General features: G+C 53.9%; 13 protein-coding genes across 13 annotated transcripts; 4 read left to right on the top strand and 9 right to left on the bottom strand.

Moving 5' to 3' along the window:
- Nucleotides 1-51: 51 nt before the first annotated feature.
- Nucleotides 52-1,635, bottom strand: VTN49DRAFT_7831 (uncharacterized protein; the record flags this gene model as incomplete). Its single annotated transcript, XM_069416144.1, has 4 exons — nucleotides 52-578; nucleotides 639-989; nucleotides 1,063-1,431; nucleotides 1,488-1,635. 4 exons carry the CDS (start codon nucleotides 1,633-1,635, stop codon nucleotides 52-54), a joined length of 1,395 nt encoding a protein of 464 aa, XP_069272192.1.
- A 268-nt stretch (nucleotides 1,636-1,903) lies between these two features.
- VTN49DRAFT_7830 (mitochondrial 54S ribosomal protein uL24m) lies at nucleotides 1,904-3,024 on the bottom strand (the record flags this gene model as incomplete). The annotated part of the gene is made up of 2 exons (XM_069416143.1): nucleotides 1,904-2,539; nucleotides 2,608-3,024. 2 exons carry the CDS (start codon nucleotides 3,022-3,024, stop codon nucleotides 1,904-1,906), a joined length of 1,053 nt encoding a protein of 350 aa, XP_069272191.1.
- Nucleotides 3,025-5,437: 2,413 nt separating this feature from the next.
- On the bottom strand, nucleotides 5,438-6,092 carry VTN49DRAFT_7829 (uncharacterized protein; the record flags this gene model as incomplete). Its single annotated transcript, XM_069416141.1, has 2 exons — nucleotides 5,438-5,974; nucleotides 6,090-6,092. 2 exons carry the CDS (start codon nucleotides 6,090-6,092, stop codon nucleotides 5,438-5,440), a joined length of 540 nt encoding a protein of 179 aa, XP_069272190.1.
- An 82-nt stretch (nucleotides 6,093-6,174) lies between these two features.
- VTN49DRAFT_7828 (uncharacterized protein) lies at nucleotides 6,175-7,032 on the top strand (the record flags this gene model as incomplete). Its single annotated transcript, XM_069416140.1, has 5 exons — nucleotides 6,175-6,242; nucleotides 6,305-6,332; nucleotides 6,434-6,631; nucleotides 6,685-6,819; nucleotides 6,877-7,032. 5 exons carry the CDS (start codon nucleotides 6,175-6,177, stop codon nucleotides 7,030-7,032), a joined length of 585 nt encoding a protein of 194 aa, XP_069272189.1.
- A 30-nt stretch (nucleotides 7,033-7,062) lies between these two features.
- VTN49DRAFT_7827 (uncharacterized protein) lies at nucleotides 7,063-7,397 on the bottom strand (the record flags this gene model as incomplete). The annotated part of the gene is made up of 2 exons (XM_069416139.1): nucleotides 7,063-7,191; nucleotides 7,275-7,397. 2 exons carry the CDS (start codon nucleotides 7,395-7,397, stop codon nucleotides 7,063-7,065), a joined length of 252 nt encoding a protein of 83 aa, XP_069272188.1.
- A 265-nt stretch (nucleotides 7,398-7,662) lies between these two features.
- On the bottom strand, nucleotides 7,663-10,233 carry VTN49DRAFT_7826 (uncharacterized protein; the record flags this gene model as incomplete). Its single annotated transcript, XM_069416138.1, has 6 exons — nucleotides 7,663-8,430; nucleotides 8,490-8,539; nucleotides 8,591-8,748; nucleotides 8,798-9,777; nucleotides 9,833-9,926; nucleotides 9,986-10,233. The coding sequence occupies 6 exons, from the start codon at nucleotides 10,231-10,233 to the stop codon at nucleotides 7,663-7,665; spliced, it is 2,298 nt and encodes a 765-aa protein (XP_069272187.1).
- Nucleotides 10,234-10,415: 182 nt separating this feature from the next.
- VTN49DRAFT_7825 (uncharacterized protein) lies at nucleotides 10,416-11,791 on the top strand (the record flags this gene model as incomplete). The annotated part of the gene is made up of 4 exons (XM_069416137.1): nucleotides 10,416-10,671; nucleotides 10,724-10,794; nucleotides 10,861-10,979; nucleotides 11,038-11,791. 4 exons carry the CDS (start codon nucleotides 10,416-10,418, stop codon nucleotides 11,789-11,791), a joined length of 1,200 nt encoding a protein of 399 aa, XP_069272186.1.
- A 158-nt stretch (nucleotides 11,792-11,949) lies between these two features.
- Nucleotides 11,950-13,198, bottom strand: VTN49DRAFT_7824 (uncharacterized protein; the record flags this gene model as incomplete). Its single annotated transcript, XM_069416136.1, has 9 exons — nucleotides 11,950-12,051; nucleotides 12,124-12,186; nucleotides 12,250-12,338; nucleotides 12,406-12,457; nucleotides 12,522-12,629; nucleotides 12,684-12,746; nucleotides 12,799-12,885; nucleotides 12,942-13,089; nucleotides 13,149-13,198. 9 exons carry the CDS (start codon nucleotides 13,196-13,198, stop codon nucleotides 11,950-11,952), a joined length of 762 nt encoding a protein of 253 aa, XP_069272185.1.
- A 254-nt stretch (nucleotides 13,199-13,452) lies between these two features.
- On the bottom strand, nucleotides 13,453-14,199 carry VTN49DRAFT_7823 (uncharacterized protein; the record flags this gene model as incomplete). Its single annotated transcript, XM_069416135.1, has 1 exon — nucleotides 13,453-14,199. The coding sequence occupies one exon, from the start codon at nucleotides 14,197-14,199 to the stop codon at nucleotides 13,453-13,455; it is 747 nt and encodes a 248-aa protein (XP_069272184.1).
- A 490-nt stretch (nucleotides 14,200-14,689) lies between these two features.
- On the top strand, nucleotides 14,690-17,441 carry VTN49DRAFT_7822 (uncharacterized protein; the record flags this gene model as incomplete). Its single annotated transcript, XM_069416134.1, has 3 exons — nucleotides 14,690-14,815; nucleotides 14,872-15,702; nucleotides 15,753-17,441. The coding sequence occupies 3 exons, from the start codon at nucleotides 14,690-14,692 to the stop codon at nucleotides 17,439-17,441; spliced, it is 2,646 nt and encodes an 881-aa protein (XP_069272183.1).
- A 362-nt stretch (nucleotides 17,442-17,803) lies between these two features.
- On the bottom strand, nucleotides 17,804-19,098 carry VTN49DRAFT_7821 (uncharacterized protein; the record flags this gene model as incomplete). The annotated part of the gene is made up of 3 exons (XM_069416133.1): nucleotides 17,804-18,594; nucleotides 18,647-19,008; nucleotides 19,064-19,098. The coding sequence occupies 3 exons, from the start codon at nucleotides 19,096-19,098 to the stop codon at nucleotides 17,804-17,806; spliced, it is 1,188 nt and encodes a 395-aa protein (XP_069272182.1).
- A 235-nt stretch (nucleotides 19,099-19,333) lies between these two features.
- Nucleotides 19,334-20,825, top strand: VTN49DRAFT_7820 (uncharacterized protein; the record flags this gene model as incomplete). Its single annotated transcript, XM_069416132.1, has 3 exons — nucleotides 19,334-20,356; nucleotides 20,409-20,516; nucleotides 20,574-20,825. The coding sequence occupies 3 exons, from the start codon at nucleotides 19,334-19,336 to the stop codon at nucleotides 20,823-20,825; spliced, it is 1,383 nt and encodes a 460-aa protein (XP_069272181.1).
- Nucleotides 20,826-20,958: 133 nt separating this feature from the next.
- On the bottom strand, nucleotides 20,959-23,721 carry VTN49DRAFT_7819 (uncharacterized protein; the record flags this gene model as incomplete). Its single annotated transcript, XM_069416130.1, has 1 exon — nucleotides 20,959-23,721. The coding sequence occupies one exon, from the start codon at nucleotides 23,719-23,721 to the stop codon at nucleotides 20,959-20,961; it is 2,763 nt and encodes a 920-aa protein (XP_069272180.1).
- Nucleotides 23,722-23,806: the final 85 nt, after the last annotated feature.

The raw sequence follows: 23,806 nt of genomic DNA, 5'->3' as shown, positions 1-23,806 counted from the left end.
AGTATTTCCAATTGGCACCAAACTTTGCGCCGAACTTCCAGGGTCAATGCGCTACTCTTCATCCGAAAGGATGGCTTCTTCCGCTTCACTGCCCAGCTCCTCTTGAACCAAATCCCGGTAACCTTCATTCTCGTCGTATTCTTCACTGTCGCTGCTGCTGCCGTCACTGTCATCGCCATCACTCTCCGGCTCGTAGTCCTCCTCTTCCTCATCTTCCCGATCCTCCAGCTCGCGCTGTGCCCGCTGTAACTCACTCTCTCGTTCTTCAGCAGAGGCGACGCCCTCTGTCCCTTTGTCTCCTTGGTGCTTCTTCGCTCGCCGAGCTTCCGCCAGACTGGCATCTTGGAGACCGTGACGTTTGACGTACGCGTCGAGCCCAGCATAATCCGCCTGGTCGATCATGGAGAACTCGTAATCTTGCGTGGATTGGTTGGATGCGGTCCGGGTGGTAATTATAAGGTTGAATGTGCGTTGCAGCACCGATGTGTATGAGATGGACTCGATGTTCTCAAAGGCAAAGAAGAGCAACGGTTTCTTGAAGCCGAAAAAGATGCCCGTGGACAGGAAGAACAGATAGCCTAGTTGATATTAGAATTCTTGCTCGGCCCATTGAATTAATAGAGGTTGAAATCACACACCTTCTTTGCTGCCCCGGAATGCTTTCACATGATATGCCTTCTCTCCCTTGCGGTGCGCTTCCGGCATCGCACTCACAAACTCCTTATCTTCTGGCCGAACCACTTTGATCGGGTGCAGGCCCTCATTGAGCACGCGCCGAATGAGCGCCTCCGTTTTTTCCCGGTCGCCATACTGCTGGCCAGCCTCGTTATAGGCGGATTTTGGCGTGCCGTCAGCCACGGTCCAGACCATCGGCTCGAGGGCCGCTTCGCCTTCCGGGGTGGGAGAGATGCCGTCACCATATCGGGGAATTATGCAGAAGTTGAACTGCCGTTGCGATTTCTCTGGTACGGGCAGACAGAGTACGTGCTCTACACGCGGCGAAACAGTCAGATGGAAAGCCGTTCAGGCGAAACCGGAAACACAAGGGAAAGGGAGACTGACGGATATGTGATACCGGAATTCCAAATTCCAGCTCCTTAGAGCTCTGATTCCTAGCACGCACTGCGCCATTCTGTCCCGTCACCTCCAACGTCAACTTCTTCCGCTGGGGCACGGAAAAGGACACGTCATTCATGTAGAAGAGAAGGGACTCATTTGGCGTCGTCAAGGCGACCGAACCTGCGGTCGCAGCGGGACTTCCTTTGGCCGAATTCCCATTCTCAACGATCTTTCGCTTCTTTGGGATCGGCTCCTCCGGAGCAGATTGTGACTGTGACTGTGCGGCGGCGAGCTGGTTCTGTAGTCGTGTCTGGAGCGCAGTTGTGTAGCGCGCGATATCCTCGAAAAGTGGCCCATACTCGGGCGACTCTCCTGTAAGACCTCACTGTTAGTAGACCATTGAATGACATGGATACGCGCAGTCTTACGGATAGCGTCGAAAACTCGCTTTTTGAGATTCAAATCTCCCGCAAAGGCATGATCGATCAACGCGTGGTCGATCGCGGGCGCTTCCTGAGGTTGAACCGCCGGCGGCGGGCGGTGCTGGCCGATGGTATTGATGGCTGCAAACGCCATCACCAATACTTATTGTAATCGTAATAGGTGACGGGCAAACTGACAGAACATCGATTTCCAAACGTTACAAAATGTCCAGGAAGAGGGAGTGTTGAAAGTGGTTAACTTGACAAGCTCTAAAATCTGACCTTGGCAACACGACTTGACCGGTTGGTTGGAATAATAACTTTCACTGGCGTCAGAGCTGAGTGAATCACAGAATGGCACTTCCGGCTAAATCTACAATAAATACATTCTAGTATACAGAAGTTGTCATATCAGGTTGCCATCACGCCTCTGTAGCTTTCCCTTTGCTCTTCATAAAATTGGCAATGAAATCCGCCGTCTGTTCGTCCATGATGTAGTTGCCGTCCTTATCCAGCTTCTTCTTTCGCTCCTCGGCTGCCTGCGCCTGTTTCTGTGCCAGCCATTCGGTGCGCGGCGTCAACAATGTCCGTGACTTGCGGTACTCCTCCTTCAGGTCCTCTAGCCGCTTCGCCTCGGCCCACTCGGGGTCGTGACGGATTCGGTACTTGGAGTACTTGTTCCGCAACTCGTCCAGGATGCTGCTCTCGAACGGCGCGTATTGCAGCGATGGCACCCAGGTTGGAGTCTCAACCTCCATACGCAATGTATCCCACTCCTCGTCCTTAAAGTTCGGCTTATCGGCCGGCCAGGGAATCTCAATGTTCTCTCCTGCAATGTACCGCGTGTGTTTGGGAATTCGGGATCCGTATGGCCGCTCAATGAACGGTCCGCCGGCGGTGACCTTCTCGACAATGACGTCCCGAACCGTTCCAGTGGCCGGGTCCTCGAGCGGAACAACGAGGCGCACGTCGTCGATCGGAATCGGCAGTTCCATCGCATTGAAAGGACGCTTGCTACCGTACTCTTCGTTGAGCCATGGCGGGATGTGGACGTCCACCTGCGACAGGAATGAGAATGGAGATCCAAACCTAAAGTGTAGAGATGTGGAAGGTCTTCTTTGCATACCATATTCAGGTCCTTCACCGTCACATGCTCTGTCTCTTCATCGACTGACACGACCTCGCCAATCTTGCCCTTGTCCTTGCCCTTCATCAGGCAGACCCGGTCGCCCGGCGCGATGTTGATGTACTGGCGTCGGAGATGCTTGGGGATCTTTGGAGGCTGCACGGCCATTGGCGTGATGGCACCGTAATGACTCGCCTGGGCACCCGCATCGCGCTTGGGAGCAAGCGGCCCTCGCATCCAATCCTCCCATCGGTTCTTCTTCTCTTCACGTTCGGCGTCGATCTTCAAGCGGTTCAATTGGAACTGCGACCGGAGCATGTCGCGCAACTCCTCATGTTGTTGCTTTTTTGCTGCAATTCTGGCTTTACGTTTGGCCTGATTCCGGGCCACCATGGCCCGGCGAATGACTCTCTCCATGGTTGTGCTGACACTGCAATTGGGGATTTCTCTGAGCCGTCAGACCTGAAGACCGGAGCGGAAAACATCTTCCAACTAATCACGTGACTAATCCGTTCCCTGTTGACCAGTTGATTGGAGTCGATTCGCCTATGAACCACCAAGCTGCACTCCAACAGTACCTGAGTATGCTCTAGTCATCAACTGAAGTCGCTGATGATTCGACGAAAGACTACACCGTGCTTCATGAACCTTGTGGACCAATCGCATATGATTGCAGCTTACACTCTGAACGCTCCTCTGACCTTTTAGAACGATCACATGAAGAGAGCACAATTAGAGCCGCTTGAAGCGATCTAGCATTGAATGACTTGAAGCAGAAATAATTTTTTACACTTCCAGACCTTCTACTCTTTGAACCTGGGACCAGGATTAATTGCGGCATGAAATTCAACACAGCCGCCTCTATGTATGTGGAACTCCCCGGCTCTTGGAAAGTGGGAGCACCCTTGAAACACTAGGCAAATTAAAAAGCAGCGTCCAGGATGGAAACGCTTTGAACGAGCCAGCCATTATGCTAAATTTGGCCTGCCACCTAGTATGTACGGACCGTGAATCGCCAGATCCGAGAGAATTGGGTGTCCATGGTTCGAAGATCTAGATTCCAACGGTAATAACCGTATATTGACTCGCGCAGGACGAAAAAAAAAAAAAAAAAAAAAAAAAATTACCCAGCAATCTGGACATCCTTACAGATATTACGCACCAACCGAAATCTACGAGTACTGGTCGGTACAAAGAAATCTTCCAACGTATGCCACAAGTCATAACATTAGTATCTCAAAGTCTTAAGCTAGATCTAGAACAAATTGCTTTGTGGGCGACATCTGAGGGGGTGTCCCGAAACCGCATTGCTCCAAGTATTGCTCGAGGCTGGTTGAAGCTCTAGCCGACTTCTCTGTTGAATGGTTCGTGGATACCTGGGTAGATCCCATGGCTCGTACAAGTGTGTTTTCGACAGACAACCAGAGCCTGGAGCTTTTAAGCTCTGGAAATTATCGACGCAGGAAGGTCAGGGCCCAAAGTCTCATTGCAGAGTGGGAAGTTCAGAAGTTCAGACCTCTGCAGACTCTTGTACCTCAGCCAATTCTTGTTGACACTGGGAGATTACCTGACAGTTCTCTGGCCGTGGAAATCGAATTGATGAATCTTAATGCTGCACAATCTATCGTCAGAACGTCGTACGACGATGTATCATCCTCCAGTAAGAACCATTTAAGATTACGGTAAAGGACAGATTCTGAGAAGCTCGGCGGCCTGGGAATCACAGAGATTCGGAAGATGCAGCGGCTGGTGTAGCTTCTCAATGTCAAAGACTCCAAACCCTACACCGTGGTAAGCAAACCGAGGGTAGAGATCCTGAGATGTTGGATAGGTGAGGGATAGGGGAGCTGTCAACGAAATATGCCAAGTAGCAGACCATAAGAGGTACTCGGGAAGCTCTCGTCGTCGGCTTCACAAGCAAATGCTCCGACAGCCGGAGATCGGTTGTTGGCATTGCTCCTCCCCAGAGATAAGCGCCAGTTGGTTTGCCAATGCAAAGAAGGTCCAATCAAATCTGGAAACTCTCACTTGCCATGACTCATGAATGACTGTGACAATGTGAGATGGCGATATGAGTGGAGCTCAGGCACCAAATGGAGGATGCCTTGCGGGGATCTTCTTCGCGTGGTGATCGGCATGGATACATGAAGAACCTCAGACCAGCACAAAACGGGATTTGATGGAATCCTCCGTGGCGAGGGAAAAGAGGTGGTGAAATCGTGTTATCAGATAGAAGTCATACGACTTTGCCGCAGATACTTCGCTTTCGACCTGATTTCTTCACGGCCTTTTTTGTGTGCTTCTGAATGTCAGTGCAAATATGGACTGTCGGCAGGCCTTGCATGATGAGCTGTCGCCTTGTGAACAGTACAATGCATTACCATCGTACCAAATAGCCGATAGGAGGACGCTTCTCGGGGTACAGTATGTACCGGCCATCGGATAGACCAGGCCGAAGGTGCTTTCTGTTTGCCGTCTATCTGCCGGGGGAGCCAATGCCCCGCGGTTTCCGCGATACTCTCCTGGGAAATGGTGGATGGAAGATTCGAAGCCGTGAATCAATCGCATCGCTTGTCTCGGTCACATCCCAGAGGACCGCGGAAGTTAAATTATTCGACAATATCATTGGATCAGTATCATGGACTTTGGATCCGCGCTGTCATCGAAAATCTCAACTGGTCAATGTGGATGATGCCACCTCATGAGGATCTTTGCCAAACAGCGTCATCAGAATTTCAGAAAACGAACCCATGAAACCTCGAGCCATCGATCCATTTCCTGTGCGTAATGTTGTACGGTAATTTCGTAAAGAATACAGCACAGCCACGCATTATGTAACCAGCACAGCCACAAACACTTTCCATGAAACCACGAGCCACGCATCCACCAACGACTCAGAGGCCTCGATGCAGAGCCAAGCCCTGTGAATGTACGAGAACGGTACCAGTGTTTGAAACCTGGGACGGCTTAACCTGCGGGAAATTTGGCCACATAAATAGGCCCCCGGCAGTGCCAGATGGGCGGTATGCATCGGGGGATCTCTGAACAGGGCTGATACAGCAGGAATTCTGAAGCCTGAGCCCCGTGACCGCGAGGACTGGTCAAATGAGCTCGGCCAAAACCCACCGCCCAAAAACGCCAAAAACTGCGTAGTGTGTCTCTCTGGTCTCCCGAACTCTCCATCCCCGACTGCTTGAGCCTCGTCTATCAACCTCACCCTCTCCCCCAGTTTCTTTCCTTCGCTGTCTCCAGAAGGCCGCCAACAACCCGCTGTTGGATTGTCTTTTCTCTTCGTTTTCGCTGTCTGTTGCGTGCTGGGTGTCTTCTTGTGTCGTTGGGGGTTCTTTTCTATCCTTTTAGTCACTACCTAGAAGATCGGTGAGTCCGCGTCCTATCCTCCCTCGCGGCCCAGCCCGACCTCTGTTGATCATCGAACACGTCAATCACTATCCGTTCCTTTTTATCTCCTATCCTCCTCAAACCATCCTCCTGACACCTGTTGACCCGCTACCGGCATCGGACCGCGACTGGGTGAAGGTGCAAGAGCTAACTTGGAGTCCAGATACCATGGCCGAGATCCGCCGAAAGCTGGTCATCGTCGGCGACGGTGCCTGCGGCAAGACATGTCTCTTGATGTGAGTGACTAACTTCCGTGTCGCGTCGAAATCATTTGCTAATATCGGCTGCTCGATGCCAGTGTGTTCTCCAAGGGCACCTTCCCTGAAGTCAGTCTCCCCCCTGCCCTTCTATTTTTGGACGAACATCTCTGCCCCTGCCGAGACTCCAATTTCCATCGTCGAGCATAGCATACTGATAAGCGGTGCAGGTCTACGTGCCCACTGTCTTTGAGAACTACGTGGCCGACGTTGAGGTTGATGGCAAGCGTGTGGAACTGGCTCTTTGGGATACGGCGGGTCAGGAAGACTATGACCGTCTCCGTCCTCTGTCTTACCCAGACTCGCACGTCATCTTAATATGCTTTGCTATCGACTCGCCTGATTCGCTGGACAACGTCCAGGAGAAGGTCAGATCCTATCCCTCTGTGCTCGGTGACAGGCGTGGCTGACAGGTCAACAGTGGATCTCGGAGGTCCTCCACTTCTGCCAGGGTCTTCCCATCATTCTGGTCGGCTGCAAGGTTGATCTTCGGCATGACCAGAAGACGATCGATGAGCTTAACAAGACGTCTCAGAAGCCCGTCACATACGAGCAGGTGCGTCACAATCCCGACTCGGGCCATTACCAAGAGACCATGTTGACTCTCGAACAGGGTGAGGAAGTCCGCAAGAAGATTGCGGCGTACAAGTACCTGGAGTGCTCTGCTCGCACCGGCCAAGGTGTCCGCGAGGTCTTTGAGACGGCTACCCGGGCTGCGCTTTTGACCAAGACCAACACCAAGAGCAAGAAGAAGTGCAGCATCCTGTAATTTAGGTCATCGGTTTCTTTTGTTGCTCCTCTATAATTTCCCTGTTTCTATCTCGTTAAACTCTTGTTTGCTTTCGAATGGTCTTTTTTTGCTGTTTTGTTCATTCCCTCTCGTCTGTGCACGAGTATCCCAATCCCATATTCCTAGCGATACCAGCAGCTAGAGAAATGGGACAAAAACACGAAAAAAGGGGCAAACAAAAGTAACCTTGACTTTCCTCTTACTTAGCAGCCTTCAAAGACCAGACACCGAGAGAAGAAGCCCGCGCGACCACCCCTTTCCTGATGACCTCTCGAAGCCGAGTCGATCACAACGAGCAGAAAGAATACCCGCTTTTTATTCTTAAACACCCATGTCCTCATCATTCATCTCGTTCTCACTGCTTGAGTGATTGAGTCAATCATTTCTGCCCTTATTGCATCATGGCTACACATTTCGAAGACCACCAAGCACATCATCATTGACAAACAACGAAGACCGTTATCCCACTCTTTTTTTCTTCATGAAACGCCGTGATTCAACTCATTCCTTTCATTCACTCATTGATTTTAGTTTTCGTAGTATGATCCATGTAGCTAGTATCTATCTACAAAGTACGTAGCATTGGTTGATTCTTTTTTTCTCATTTTCTCATCGACTCAAAGTCAACAGCCCCTCGACATATCTTCGTGCGTCCAGTCCCAGGGCCAGACCTTCTGCATTCCTGGAGGAGCCTATAGGATTCTCGGCGGCGGCGGTGCTCATCCTCCGACTCATTGGCGAGGAAACGCCTAGGCCGATGCCGCCGAGAATCGGCGATGAAGGCGATGCGCCGCTGAGGTCACGCAGGAAACGCAGGCCCCCACTGCCTCCGACGCTCCCGGTGCTTGTTGCGCGGGCGTGCGCGGATTTCGAAGAAGAGGGTCTGTGGACGAGGAATGCTTCTCGTGGTGGTAAAGGGTGGTCGTTGTCCGGGGGGTAGGGTATGCGCATCCAGACGACCCACCATCCGCCACGGGTGGTTTTGCTGGCGCGTTCGGACTCGTATGGACGGGTGTGAGCGCGGGTGTCGTGGTATGTGCGTAGGAGGAGATGATGGACGTTGAGCGCTTCGAGGCGTGACCACGGTACTGTTGTCTGAGAAAGGTTGGAAGAAGGTGTGGTGGGTTGAGGGTCTGGGATGCATGGGATGGACGTCCGCACCGTATGATTTGCTGGGTCGTAAACGAGGTCGTAGACCTGCAAGGACTGTGGGTTGAGGGAGAGGCCAATTCGCCTGTGAACGTTGGATGGTGCAGTGGAGGAAAGGAGAGGTTTCTGTAGGGGCCCGAGCATGTGGTGGATGATGCGGTAGAAGGAGGGCTGTGTTAATGAGGGGGTTTCGGGATCGAAGAGGAAAGTGAACATGAACGGGCGTCGCTGTGAAGATTGGGTGAGCTTTCTTGCCTCGTTCCTGCAGAGGCAGAAGGGAGGCTTACGATGTAGATTATTACTTGCAGTTTCTGCTGACGGGGTTTCCCAGAGGCGACTGTCGTCTGGTTAGAACACGAAGCCAGAAACGGTGAGGTAGTAAAACTACCTTGATCGCCCGCGAGTTCCACGTGGAGCGTCCTCACTACTGTTCGTGAGCGCCTGTTCTCGCTGCTAAGCTCCTGACTATCCTCGTCTGACCATTCGTCCTCGAGATCGTCTCGGAGCCCGATGAGGAACCGGCCCGTCTCATCAGTGCTCGAGCTGCTGTAATCGGGTTAGCCTGGCAGTCGTCAACTCTTGTGTCAGCTCTTACCTGAGTTCCGTAGTTTTATTGGCATCCTGGGCCTGAGATTCGGCCCGCCCGCTGGATACCATGGACGGGAACTTCCACGAAGTGCCGTAGCCGAGCGTAAGATACTTCATAAACATGTCTGCCCCGGATTGTGGCTCCTCTGTCTTTGATCCTTGAACCTGAGGCTGCGTATCTTCGGGTTTGGGGGGTGGGGACGCAACAACGAGCGGTGGTGGAATTCCCGGAGACGTTCTCCCGCTTTTGGTTGCTTGTTCTGCTCTTGAGTTGGTATCAGGCTGAGTGCTGGCCTGTTGTTTGACATCCGGCTTCCGGCGTCTTCTTCGACCCCTGGTCGAAGTAGGGTTCTCGCCCACGCCGTACGCCGCTTCCCCGTATCGGTAAATCCATTCCATCCATTGGGAGACGCGGGCGACAGAAGGCCGAGAGAGCGCTCCTACCCCAGTAAAGATTACTCCATCAGAAGGACCCGGGCATTGATCCGCCCCGAGCCACTGAGAGGATGTCGAGCCACGGCCGGCTTCAGCAGATGGCTTCTGCGGCGCCGGCTCGCCGAACCTCGACACCACGAGGTCAATAAGTCCGTCTGTCCGTGAGATGAAATCCTCTAGAACCTCTCGCTCACCGCTGCCCCATTCTTCCTCTCCGACTCCAACACCAAGTTCGCCGCCAACGGCCAGCTTGATGCCATCGAAGATCTCCACGGCCGGATGACCGTTTAATAGCACAACCCAGTTGCGTAAGAACCTGGCCCAAAACCGACTGAGAAATTTACAAAAGGTTGATCTCCCTACGCGCTCGTAGAGGCTATCCAACGAGACGTCATGATGGAGCAAGAAGATTGAATGGGCCCGCCGGAGCTGCTGGATGAGCGATTGGGCAGAATACACCTCGCGGGCGGAATACTCGAAGCGAGGCACGTTAGACGCATCAGACGTAGAACCTGACCCGTTCGTCACGGGAAGCCGGGTCAGATCAATGCCCTGCCGTTCATCGTAAGCCGAATTTCATACGTTGAATGAGATTCTAAAAACTTACGGCAAGTATCCACCAATTCGGCTCCAACTCATGAAGTACGATCCGAGCCTTATCTGTATCAACGCTCTCTACAGGCTTTCCATTTGAAAAGTTCCTAATTATCCATACGCATGAGCGTGTGTCCTGACACCCTCCTTCCCCGCGCTCGCTTACTTAGCAAAATTCACCATGCCCTGCGCCAGACCGACCTGGCGGAGCCGCTCGTTGACATCATCGCCATTATCAGCAGCGGACGCTGGGTCTGTGGATGTGCCCTTCGACTTAGATCGTGACCGCGCCGCTTTGGAGGAGTAGAAGACGATCTGTTCCTCGAGGGAGTCCTCGCCGGAGCTCAGGCGCGGATTGTAGATGGCCAGAAAGGACGGTTGCGCGGGGATGACGGTGTTTTCCCCGTCAGGCATATTTTTATTTTATCGGCTTTATTCATCCATTGAACGTGAATCAAGAGCCCATGGTAATTGACTTGGAGTTGAGTCTCGTCCTCATGATGCTCTTCTGGATCACGTGAGATCAAGCTACGGAAGCTCTAGTTGGTTCCGCAGCAGCTGGGAAGACTCAACAAGCGAAAGTAATTGTTGTGGATATGCACCTCCTCTACCGGAGCCCCCTGCTCCTGCGGCCTCCATGGCGGTGCGGTGCTGGCGTCGCAAAGCAATGGAGCTCCTCCGCCGCTCATGACGCGCTGCGCATCCTGTTTTGCGGCTCCGACGAGTTCAGCATTGCTTCGCTGAAAGCTCTCGCTGAAGAGCGCCGGCAACGACCCGATCTTATCAAATCAATTGATGTCGTCTGTCGTCCAGGGAAGCCGGTTGGGCGAGGATTGAAGAAGATTCGGGAAGGTATAGCTTCTTAAGGCGCCGAAATCGCTTTCCTACTAACGAGGAAAAACAGTGCCGATCAAGAGCACCGCGACAGAACTGGGTCTCCCGATTCACGAGATAGACACATTCACCGGATGGACGGTATGAATTGTCAAAGCCGTCACGCAATCGACAAAGTCTGACTTGAAGCGTACTATTTACTAGTAGCCTCCCAATGGACCCATTGATCTCATCATCGCCGTCTCGTTTGGTCTATTCGTCCCACCACGACTACTTAGGGCGGCAACATACGGCGGGCTGAATGTTCACCCATCACTACTGCCCGAGTGAGTATTACGCTGAGCCGTGATACTCCGTTACTCATACTCATGGCGCCTTTATTAGCTTCCGTGGCCCGGCGCCGCTGCACCATACACTCCTTGCGGGGCGGAGATATACCGGCATCACGTTACAGACTCTACACGAGAAGCATTTTGATCACGGGGTGATTCTGGACCAGACGCCGCCGCCGGGAATTGAGATTCCAAACCCGGACACGTGCACCGTGCAGGAACTGCTCGATGTAGTGGCTCCCAAGGGTGCGGAAATGCTGGTAAATAGTATCCGGAACAGACTCTTCGTTCCCCCGCTAAAGCCAGCGGGGTGGCGCGCCGTTGCGAAAAATGAGGGTGATCTTATCCATGCGGCCAAGATAACGCCGGCAGACCGCCACGTCGACTGGCGGTCATGGTCCTACCAGACCATACGTCGACGCTTACGGGTACTCGGCCCATTGTGGAACACCGCTCTTACCCCGGGTAAGCCGTCCGAGGGTGACACAGGGACGTTCCATATTAAGCGGATCATCCTCAATGACATTGAAGAGGTGACGGATCCGGTTCCGGGCAGTGAGGCGTTTGCTCTGCTTCCCGGCGTTCCATTCATCCGCGGGCCCGTCCCCACGCATCTACCCAAGGGAGATAAGTCCCTGTACGTGTACAGTTCTGATGGTAAACTACTTCGTCTGCGGGAAGTCAAGGTTGAGGGCGACCAGGCCAATAATGGATTCGTCGCCGCGCTGAAGGCTAAGATGTTGTCGCCCCGAGCGGTACGCATTGGGGATAAGGAGTTCAGCCTCTTCTACAATCCCCTCTCGTGAAGTTTATGAATGAACCATGTACAGTAGCCCATGTGTAGAAATCGTTGATATGCTAGCCGGTGACATATAGTACTCATAGTGTGTTATCACGAGAGAGCGTTCGCTTTAACGCATGGTAAACCCGGCATCTGGTTCAACGTTAGCTGGCCGTTTCCATATCATCTCTTGAAACGCAGTGTACCGATTGCGATGGCTTGTCCGGTAATGGACGTGTTCTTGGCCACTGAGACGCACAAGTCCGCGACCTCGTCGACTTCGGGCTAGACTATATCTCAACATCGAGCCCATAATAAAGTCTATAAAATGTAGGATATAGGTTATCAGATACTTACAGCCTTCTTCAAGGGAACGCTATCAATATATCCATTGATCACGGATTCGGGGAATCGGTGGCCCTATTAGTCACGATCAGCCATCTCAACGTCTCTCCCAGCTGAATGAAGGGTAGTGCTACATACCCAATCTGTGAGAAGCAGACCCGGACAGAGGGCATTGACGCGGATCTTTGGACCGTGGGTTTTTGCCAGTCCTCTCATGAGATGGATCGCTGGAGTGCTCAGTTAACAAAGTGTTCAACTGGACTACCACCACTGGCAGGAGAGAGATGTGCGTACCTGCAGCCTTGGCCACCGAGTAGGCTAAACTACTTCCTCCCGGAACAAGGCCCTGGCAATACCCGCATCAGTGACAACAACCGAGTGGGAAGAGGGACTCATGGATTTAGACATACCGCCGTCGACGCGGAAATCAGGAACGCCCCTCCGTCGGGATTCGCATTGAAATGAGGCACTGCCTCACGGAATATATGGAAATGGCCCTTGACATTTACGGCCCAAGACTGACATTATTGAGCAATCCATTCTAGTCGCGCAGAGAGCAAGAGAAGTATCACCTTGTCCCACTCTTCTTCATTCATGGCATACAAATCGCCAAAGTTGGTAATTTTCGTCCATCCCTAGATAGTAATTGAGCACTCTGCCTGGGGCAGCGGTAAAAGGAGAGCATACTGCGTTGGAGACCACAATGTCCAACCCACCTAACGCCTCCACGGCTGTTTTGACGATGCGGATGCAATCATCCTGGACTCCTGTATCCTACGAATGCAGGGTTAGTCCCCAGAGCCTTCAGATTGGGGGCTAAAAACACATACCCCTTGGATGACGGTTGTTTTGACCTCCGGGTACAGAGCATTGATCTTGCTAACGACATCCTGCGCTGCCGCCTCGTTGGAGAGGTAGTTGACGGCAACGTTGGCACCCTCGGCTGCGAACTTTTCCGCGATTGCAGCGCCCAGGCCGCTGTATCACCGTTCATCAAGTCTGTTCAGTCTGCAATTAAAGATGAGGGACCGACTTACCGTGAGCCACCGGCGACAAGGACGTTGCGGTTCTTCAGAGAGTATCCCATGATGGTCAGTTCGAATTGCTATCTTTGATGTTCGTCAGGGACTCATAATGAGGAAAAACACAGGTTGTTGACGGCATGAGAGTTTACGAGTCGGACGCGATCGCGATTATTATAATACCCGAGTACCGAGGGTGGGGTCGGCGTGCAGTGTGAGGGTTCGGACATTATCCATGTCCATCGAGCTTTACTAATTCCTCATGCTCGATTTGACCATTCATTGACGATGGCTAGCGATCCATCATGCCTCTAGCCCTCTACTCCACCAGTGTTCCGGCGTATTCTGTCTCACGCATCCCTTTCCATGCCCGTTTCCCCGCCAGACCCGGCCATTGAACCAGGAATCGGTCGACGAACGGGAGGAGGATCCTGCCTGAAAGACTAAGAGTCGTGACGCGCGCCCACGACTCGATAAAAATCGTTCGTAGTGGGAAGATGGTCGAATTGCGCATGCCAATTCCTGGCACAGCATGGACGAATCGGATCAACTTGGCCGCCAACACTACACACACCGCCGTTCCCGGCCCGTTGGTTAAGATTAAGTCCGGGTAATGGGGCACTCCCTGGGGCAGTTTTTGCGGGTGTGTCCCACGGAGAACGCAGAGGCAAACCCAGAAACATTGCAGTGCGGAGAGCGGCGCGGTTAGGAACGACTGGTGCACGCGGCGGGCGCGGGGGATGGTGATGATTGAGAACGATCCTGACTTGGGGTACCGTTCCTGAAGGTATTTCTCAAACCCTGCGGCTTTGGTGGCGCTGAAGCTGTCTCCCGTCGTTACTAAGTACGTGCGGTGGGTGTAGACTGTGGGGTCGAGCGGCAGCCTACGGAGCATAGCCAACATCTCCGCTGTATGGCCGCCGCTGCCAAGAACTATCAGCAGATGCGTTGGATCATGCCGGCGCCTAGTTTTTGGAACGCGGAACTGTTGGGAGGATGACAGGATAAGGTGGATGGTCTTGACGCGGTGAGCTTTGATCGTATGTCGCGACGCGCAACGTGTCATACCAGAAGCAAGCTTAAGAGAATTGAGAATATAATTAGTATCCACGCCATCTTCATAGTCCTCTGTTGTACCCTTCTAGTCCCATTGAATTGAGCTCAATGGCCGAGAGCACCATACATGGTCGGATTAGAGCTTAGGTAGGGCTAAGAGCTTGTCCGAGGATGATATCAAAAAGCATGGGGATTTGCGGGTCAATGTGGATGTTTTGACTATTCCATTCTGGATGTTTAGACTAATCCATTTCCGGCTAGCGCGATCCCGATTTCGGGGTTGTCGGCGTTTATCCTGCAATGTTTTTTCTCCTAAAAGAAACGACCGAAGACATTCACGCGACGAGTGCTTCATAGAGTTGCCTATGCCTGCCGTATAAGATACTAATTGCTGAGAGATTTAGCCATTTGCCTGTGATTGTCTGGCCTGTTGTTCGCCCATGACCAGGCATTTCGCCAGAATCGGCCTCCTTGCGCGTCAAAACACGGCATAGCATGACATGGCTCCCCTTCTCTCAAAACGACTGCGCTGCTTTTATTGCAGCCAGCGCTCAAAGGAACGATGGTCGCCGTCGATTCGCGAATGGCGTTGTCAACAGTGCGAGGCCGTCAACTATCTCGATGAGGTACGGTTCCGTCGAAGAATTCGCATGCCGATCGTTGCCTAACGAACAGGAAATAGAATGGAGAGATTACCGACCCCCCAACAACGGCGACAGAATCTTACTCGGAGAAGGTACCTGCCAGTGCGAGTTTCTCCTTTAGCCAAGATGATCGGGATCACTCCGGCCTCTTTTGCGACAAATGCGTGCGGAACCAGAATATCCTAATGAAAGCGCTGGCGTCTTACCTGCCGGATCCCGAGGACCCTCATTATGCGGCTTACGAGCGGGAATTTCCAAAGTTTCGAAGAAATATGGAGGAGCGATACCCGCAGGTGTGCGAAGCGTGCGAGAGTCGGGTGAATCAGAGAATCCGGCAGGCCGGATACGAAGCGAAAGCCGACCATCTACGGCGCCTCATGGAACGCAGCAAGGCGAGTCGCGCGGCAAAGAAGGCGCGTTCCCGAAACTGGCGGAACCTTGTTGTGTCCATAGGTGCTATGGCACACTGGACGAGTGTCGCTGGCCAATTGTCATGGAATCTAATAGGCATCAGTGATGCAAGCGATCGTGTGCTCGTCCGAATCTCCTCGCCCTTGGTGCTGTCTATGATACTACGTACAAGAGCAGTGCTTGAGCGGTATGGGTGCACGGCAAATGACCTTGCGCCGCATGCAGGCGTCGCATTGGTGATGGGCATTCTGTCGTGCTGGTGGAATCCGACGCTCCGGTACAAAGTCGAAGGGAGAAACGGGCGATTCGTTGGCCTTTTCCAATATTATCAAGTCCAGCTGATCGTGCTGGCGGTCCGTCTGTTGGTATGGGCGCTGCTGAAGGATCCCAAGTCGAATGGCATTCAGGACACGGCTCTGTTTGCTATGCACATATTCATGATTTTCTTCACCATAATTGTAGGTTTCGTGGTAGTTGGGTGTTGTATTCTTGGACTAACCTTCTCTAGGGTGTATTCGCGGGCAGCAGAATCCTGCGGTACGACACATCACCATTGGTGATCTGGTCAGACAGCAGCCTAGCATCTTCTCCGCGAAACAAGGAACGGGGAAATGGCAGCATCAGCTCGGTTACCCCCGGCCGTCGTGAGCAGAACCAGAACCCGTATGATTTCCAACGATTTCCTGTCGAGAAACTTGGATCTCCCCAACAGGGGAACCCCCAGATACCGCTTTCTTCGATACCTACGCCGCCGCCCGAGGAGGACGCCATGGACTGGACACCTTCTGTACGACAGGACCTAAAACCGAGGCACATCGTGCAACCTCAGTCGCCCTCGCTTTCGAATATAGCCCCGCAAAAGTCGCCATTCTATGGAGCTCTGCCGGAAGCCCCCAAGCCACCATCATGGCAACTACGCAACCCAGTTCCTCAAAAGACGCAACCACAACGCAGCCCGGAAAATCCGTTCAATCGTTCCAAGTTCCAGTCGTCTTTCCCGACGAAGCAGTCGACGCCTGAGTCCGGTCTGCAGTTGGCCCCGCCAAAATTTTTCCCACAGTCCGACTACAGTGCAACGACTGGTTTGGAAAATCTCTTTGACAAGACATTTACCATCCGGACGCCAGAAGATGAGTCGTCCGAGACGACAATGCCCGAGCGTTCGCTGGACATACGCCAAAGCCCGTTGTGGCTGCAGGTCCTTCGGGTGTCTCTGCTCTCAATCTGCCTCCTCATGCTGAGCCTTAAACAAGTGAAGTTGGCCAACTTCGCCGGAGATTACGTGGAGATGGTGGCGTTGGTCAGCGCGATCCTGATGGCAGGGTTTGCGCTCCTGGAGAGCTTGAATAAGCAGGTCATGAAGGGCAGGGAGATCGCGGCGTCGATGGTCGAACTCACCGCAGCTTTCTTCTTGGCCGTTCGTCGGGGTTTTGCCCAGGGGCATTCCGACGGCTCCGGGGTAATGCTCCTGGGGGTGATGACGGCGCAGGAGGCGGTGCGGCTAGCGCTCGACTATTGGCATGCGAGGATGTCGTCACCAGCACCTTCAAAAGATTCACCAGCCGGAAACGAGCCCAAGAACGAATTTCAAGACAGTCAACAAGCATTATCACAAGCATTATCTGTTTCGTCTCCTCCCCCGCTCTCCTTCTGCAGTACTCAGGCAACCACGTCCTTTGGCGAGCAGCAACAGCAGCAGCAGACATCACCATTTACCCCGACTCTCAACAGCCGAAATATGCTTCTCAACAGATTCGAAACTGAATCGGAGGCTTCCGAAGACGTCTCAACCATTGACTCGGATACGGAGACAGTCATGACGTCGTACACGAACCGAACAATTCGGTACATGAACCCCTTTGCGCCTCCGGAGGAGCAGAAACAGCAACTAGCGTCAGCAACCCGAAGATCAGCCAGCACGGCCGTTTCGAAAGAAACCCCAACACGTCGGCGGACGGCGCTGGGATCTGGCATGCGCGGGCTAAGTCTGAATGATGACGACGACCTTCCGACGGCACCTGGAGGCTTCACGGGACGCATGACGCGCAGTCAGGCGGCGCAGCTGAACGCCATGAACCACCAGCAGCAGCAGCAGCGGGAAGGAGGCAAGACGGGCAAGGGTAAGGGGATGATGAATGGCACGGCGGTGACGGGTACAAGCCAGTCACGCAGGTATCCGAGTCGACGGAATCGATAAGAGTTTCTAATTGTCTGACGTTGACCGTTCGCTGTTGACTTAGTTTGTCTCTTTGCATCTATTCGTTGCATTTTCTTGTCGGGTGTGGATGGGGACTTCGGCTGGACATTTGTTTTACCTACTGCACATGACATGATGAGTGATGATAATGTTACGACTTGGGTTTTCATCAGCGGGTTGGAAGGTGTGGGTTGAAGGTGCATGGATGTCTTTGGTGTTTATTGTTTTGATTCTCCTCAGCATATGTATCTAGCGGAATCCTCCCGGAGTGTGCACAACTTTTGATAAAATGTCCCGATGCAACAATGAGGGTAGTCTATCTATCATAACTCATCAACTGAAATACACTGGAGATCTAGTATTTACTGTCCATACTTCGGCCTTGTCGGCAACCCCTCCGGCACCGGCGGCAGTGCGCTGCGGGCGGTCGACCGCGCATTCTGTGCCATGACGGCATCCATGATCGTCAGAGCAGCCATAGCTTCAACTATGGGAACCGCGCGAGGCACAACGCATGGGTCATGCCGGCCCTTGGCCTCGAGCACGCCTTCCTCGAGTGTGTACGATGCGGTGGTCTGCGCCTGGCCGATCGTCGCCGGGGGTTTGAAAGCGACACGGAAGTAAATCGGCGCGCCGTTGGAGATGCCACCCTGGACACCGCCGGAGTTATTCGTCTTGGGCACGAGGCGCGAGCTACCATCGTTGGCAATCGTGAAGGGGTCGTTGTGGCTCGAGCCGGGCATCTCGCAGCCGGCGAAGCCAGTTCCGATTTCGAAACCTTTGGTCGCAGGGATGCTGAGCATCGCGTGTGCGAGCTTCGCCTCGAGCTTGTCGAAACAGGGCTCGCCGAGCCCTCGGGGCGGGTTGCGGATCACGCAGGTAACGGTACCGCCGATACTGTCGTGGCTGTCACGATGCGCTTCGATGACGCGCGTCATCCTCTCGGAAGCCTCCGCGTTCGGGCAGCGCACGGGTGCGAACGAGTCTACAGTTTGTCGGTCGATAGTGGCGATAAGTTTTTGGAACTCAGGGTTTGTTGCATAGTTTGACCCGAAGAGGTGCTCGTTGCCGACGGAGGAAACGAAGGCGACGATCTCAACGCCGTGCGCGAGCTTGAGGTATTTCTCGGCGATTGCGCCGGCGGCGACGCGACCTGGAATTCATTATCAAACTTGGCCTTAACGAAGAGCATAGAGAGTGAATACCAATGGTTTCACGTGCACTGCTCCGCCCTCCTCCGCTGCTCGCCTTGATGCCGTACTTCTCCAGGTAGGTTAGGTCGGCATGGCTAGGGCGCGGATACGCATCCATCGTGTTATTCCCGTAATCTTTCGGTCGCTGGTCCTCATTGCGGACAATCATCGCAATCGGCGTGCCCAACGTGTAGCCAAACTCGGTACCCGACTGGATTTCCACGCGGTCTTTCTCGTTGCGCGGCGTTGTCAGCGCGCTCTGCCCGGGCCGCCGCCGGGTCATCTGCGGCTGAATATCATCTTCCGTAAGAGCCAGGCCCGGCGGGCACCCGTCGACGATGCAGCCGACAGAGCGGCAGTGTGATTCACCGTAGCTGTGTTTTTCACATGTTCAGTAATGTAGTGGGTGGCGGGAGTGTTGAGGCGTACGTGGTGACACGAAAGTACTCGCCAAACGTTGACATTAGAACTGCTTTTCTATAGTTCTTCTCAGGAACAGAAAATTGAGCAATAGCAGAATCAATTGCTGAACTTTTGATCTCTGACTCACCTTGCGATGTCGGAGGGCGACTTTGATAAAAAGTTTATTTCCCGATTTGGACTGGCCGATCGCGGGGCAGACTAAACCTGATTTGGAAACTATGTCACAGAAATCTTAAACCGATCAACGCGAAAAGCAGAGCTCACCCATTGAGCCCAATGCGTCCACTATGGCGGTGCGGCCGGTCTGCAGCAGGCTGGAGAACTGGTCCCCGCCTGTTCCATCGCCTTAACTCGACACACGCAGTGTCGCGCTTTGCCGAACTTGCTAGCCGGAGCTCGTCCAAACACCAAATTTATCAGTCCGTGTCAACGGACCCGTACGTGAACCTCTCCATCGAGCAATTCCTCCTCGAACACGCTCCGAATGACTCCAACATTCTTTTCTTCTACGTCAATCGCCCATGCGTAGTCATTGGGCGGAACCAGAACCCATGGCTGGAAACCAACCTGGGCGCTCTGCGGTTTGGGGCGGAAGGTGCAGAAGACCATGGCAATGAGGTGCTCTATGTCCGACGTCATAGCGGCGGCGGCGCCGTGTTCCACGATCTAGGGAATTTGAACTACAGTGTGATCTGTCCCCGGGAGACATTTACGCGCGACAAACACGCGGACATGGTAGTACGCGCGCTGCACCGGATCGGCGCCGTCACCGCCCACGTTAATGAGCGACATGATATCGTTTTGAGCAGCAGTGATCAACTGCTTGAGGCACGCAGGCAGGGGTCAACTACCACCGCGCTTGACCCGCAGCAGGAAGCATCACCCAATGCTTTCAAGATCTCCGGCTCCGCGTTCAAGCTGACCCGCCACCGCGCGCTACATCACGGAACGTGCCTGCTCGACTCGCCCAATATCGGACACATTGGACGCTATCTCCGCTCTCCTGCTCGGCCGTACATCCATGCCATGGGTGTGAGCAGTGTGCGCTCTCCCGTCGCGAACGTTTCATGGGCCCTTCAGGATGCCATGACGGAGTTCTCTGTACAGGCCGTCATCTCGAATGTCATGGATGAGTTTGCTGCGTTGTACCGCACGAGCGGTGATGCCCTTCGCCGTGCAAAACGTGCCCATGTCGGTGAGGCAGAGCTCCACGAGGGAGACAACTGGGTGACAGGGGCTGTGGGGGATGAGCAGCTTGATCTGGTGCCGTTTATTAGGCGCAATGTAGACACTCTTAAGGTGGGCTCCCGTATGCTCAGTTCGTAATTCGCATCACTAAGAGATTGTATAGTCCCTGGACTTTAAGTTCCTGCAGACCCCAGAATTCACATTTTCGACTTTCCCGACGCAGGAAGACCCTCGCCCTAGACCGCCGCTGCCAAACACACTCCCGCCATCTGTACGTTGATCTCTATTGACCCTTCGGCTGACTGCACACTAACTGTCCTTGATTTAGACGAAGATCTTTCTCCGCGTAAAGCGCGGCTCCGTCGTCGACGCTAACATCTCCCTTGACGATCGAGACACTAGTGGTCTTGCAAGGGAGGTTTTCCAGGGTCGGAATCTGCATGACCTCACAGAGCGAGCATGGACTGAGCTTTTGATGCAAGTCTTGGGTAGCCCCGAGTCAGATGCAGGTTCGGTCGAGAGGAACACGCTCGTGATGGAGCTAGGGAGGTACTTGAGTAGGATGTTTGGGGCAAGGTAGGATGGAAACTTGTACATTAGCTCAACTAATTGTAAGTACATGCAAATCAAGCCATGGTCCAAATTGCTGTTCATGTACCCGTACAGCATGCTTCGTTCCAAAAGTCATAATCATAATCATAATCATGACATTCTCATTTCATCTCGTCAATGGATGCCCGCTCCGCCCGATCGGATTCATCACTGTCATCTCCCACAACCAAATCGCCAACGCCCGCATTGACCACCCGCAGTTTCGCCTTGGGAACCGTATAGGTGACCTGCACCAACCGTCCCTGGGCCGCCGCCTCGACGTCCCAATCTTCGTCTTCGTCGTCGCCGATCTCCCCCCTTCCGGAGAAGTAATCGTCAGGAGCGTCAACCGCCCAGTCGCGAGGCCCGCGGCGAAGCTGAAGATAGCTGTTTGACACGCTTACCGCTCGTCTCGGCACCTCCGTTCCTGGGGTTCTTTCTGCCTCAGCGGCATGGGCGACAGAATCCTGAGGTGCACTTTCGGGCGTGGTCGGCGGGGTAAACCTGCCAGTTCCCTTCCGACTGAACGTCCTTTTCAGACTTTCCACCCAGGTCAATGAGGTTTGCTTTAAGCTCGTGCTCGCGCCTGAGAATCGGGTCGGGGACGCGGGTGGCGTGTCTCTGTCGAGGCTCGAACGCAGCAAACTCTCTGATTCCTGCAAAGAGTGTTTTAGGGAGGTATGTGCCGTCGCGAATGAGTCTGTTGCGCTAGTTTGGTCGAAAGGAAGCTGCTGAGACTCGTGGTGTCCAGCCGATGCATCCGAAGGCTGCTGAAAATCGCTGCCTACCAAATTTGCTTTGGCAGATGGTTCTGAAGCAACGGATCCGGAGACAAGGCGAATTCTTGCAGAGTCGGCTAGTGACCGTTGAACTGATGGTGCAGTTTCGACGGATGTGTCGGATGGGTTTGAGGGCGTTCGTTCTAGTCCCTCCTGGGTTTCCGAGCTCGAAGGGTCACCGTGATCTGTGCGTTTCTGTGATGTGTTGTCCTCATGGGCGGATGCCGGACGATCGGCGGACATATCATTCTGTGAGGACTGCTCCTTCTCCAGGATTTCTGGCGGCATCTCGAATTCCTCACGCTCATCGATTGGATGAATGCGACCCGCACCATAGCTACTGCCCCTCCACTGATCATACGACGGCAAATACGGCAAATGGGCAATATCAGCTGCACGCGACGGACCTCCTCGAGTTGGACTGGACATATTGTCGACAAGCAGTCCCGTCCTCTCCGGCTCCGATGCCGGCACCGCATGTCTCCCACCGTAATTGGTCTGGGACTGAAGCGGGTTTGACAAGAAAGAATCTCGCTGCTTCTCTTGCATCATTGAACCTGGGCCGCGGTAGCTCGCTGCCATGCCCGGCTCTGTGAAGACATGGGGCCGCTCCGCGCCGAGAGCGAGCTTGCGCAGCTCACGTTCCCGGAAGCGGCGTCGGGCCCAGCGCTTGCGTCGCCAGAAAAAGAGGATGACGGCCAGGATGGCCAGAGCAGCAACGAAGGAGCCCACAGCTACTCCCACTTTCCCACCGACGGAAAGCAGCCCGCTTGATGAGCTCCTGTCGTGAGTTTGAGCGTCCGGATGGGTGTAAGATGACATCCAGCTGTTGGATGTGACGTTGTAAAGATAGACCCGGGTGTTGGCTTCGAAACTGGACTCTGCCCGCTTCTCAGAAGCATGGATGCTGTAGCCTCCCGCAATCAGCATGACATCTCCAGGCAACATCGTCGCTGCGTGTCCGAAAATTCCATAGCCAGGAGACATCTCGGCGCCCTCTGGCTGCGGCGGCACAGACCAGGACCAGTTCGGCGCGGTACCGCCATACTCCTCGGGTAGGTTCAATATCACCAGCTGCGGTTCTGCTGGCGTTGCGGTGTCCGCGACCCAGCCGCCGTACACGACAACTCGGGTTCCGTCCGCGGTCATCACCGCAGAATGGCCCGAACGGGGTTCAATTGGATCGGAGGCCCCAGCTGCATTGTCCATTTGATCGATGTTTCCGACGGTCGGATCCATGAAGAGGAAGCTCCACGCCTGCTGCGGCAGCGACAAGACAGCGAGGCTCGACATGTTGATGAACGCATTTTGCGTGTGGCCGCCTAAGAAGAGATAGTCGCCTTGCTGCAGCACCTTGCCCTCCGCCGTGGTTGAAGTTGCTAATGCTAGGGGAGTGACCGCGAATCCTGCTTCGGCTACAGGAGCGTTTTTCGCTTCAACCGCTATGGCGTCATATCGGGATGGACTCGATGATTCAGCGGGCTCCAGTACGGTCAAGACTCGTGAGTAATCGGACAATGACACCCAGTCCGAGTTGTCGTCGTCATCATTTGTTTGAGGGCATACGCCCCCGAAGGTGTACAGTGTTGGCGCGCTACCATTCTTCGATGAGGCAAAGCCGAATCCGCCGGCAAGGTATCTCGGACCGATGCCGTCGCTGTTTCCTGCCGAGGCAATGGCCGGTGCCGACGACCACTCGCCGTTGCCGACTGAGCTGGAGTCTTCCGGGTGGAACGTCCAGATGGTACCGGGGTCCGGCTCCCGACAATTGCCCGCGTGCACCACGACGTCTCCAAGGTCGTTGGGGAAAGCGACCCATGTGTCGCCGGCGGAATTGCTCTCAAATGGTAGATTTTCTTGAAGGACGGCAAACGGTGGATCAGTTGCTTCAATGTGCGATAGATTAAGCGCTAGCAGCTGCACCGTCTCTTGTTGGTTTTGGTGGAGTAAGTAGGCTCGAGTGAAATTGTGATTCGATTGCAAGAAAAGCCGCGATGGAATATAAGGCACCATTGCATGGACAGGTTGTTGGCCTAGTAGAGCCAGCAGCAGCACGCCGCCGACGAGCACTGCCCTGCTGCTGCGAGACAGGCCGAGCGGAGGCATGATTTCATGTGGCGAACAGGCTGCCCATGGGTATTTGAATTCATCAACTCATGAAACGAATGGCGTGTGCACGCCGTTGACGCGA

The sequence above is a fragment of the Thermomyces lanuginosus genome, assembly GCF_041956635.1.
Source record: "Thermomyces lanuginosus strain ATCC 200065 unplaced genomic scaffold VTN49scaffold_7, whole genome shotgun sequence".
Lineage (NCBI taxonomy): Eukaryota > Fungi > Ascomycota > Eurotiomycetes > Eurotiales > Trichocomaceae > Thermomyces > Thermomyces lanuginosus.
The sequence above is the reverse complement of the archived record's forward strand: the minus strand, read 5'-3'. Positions and strand labels throughout refer to the sequence as shown.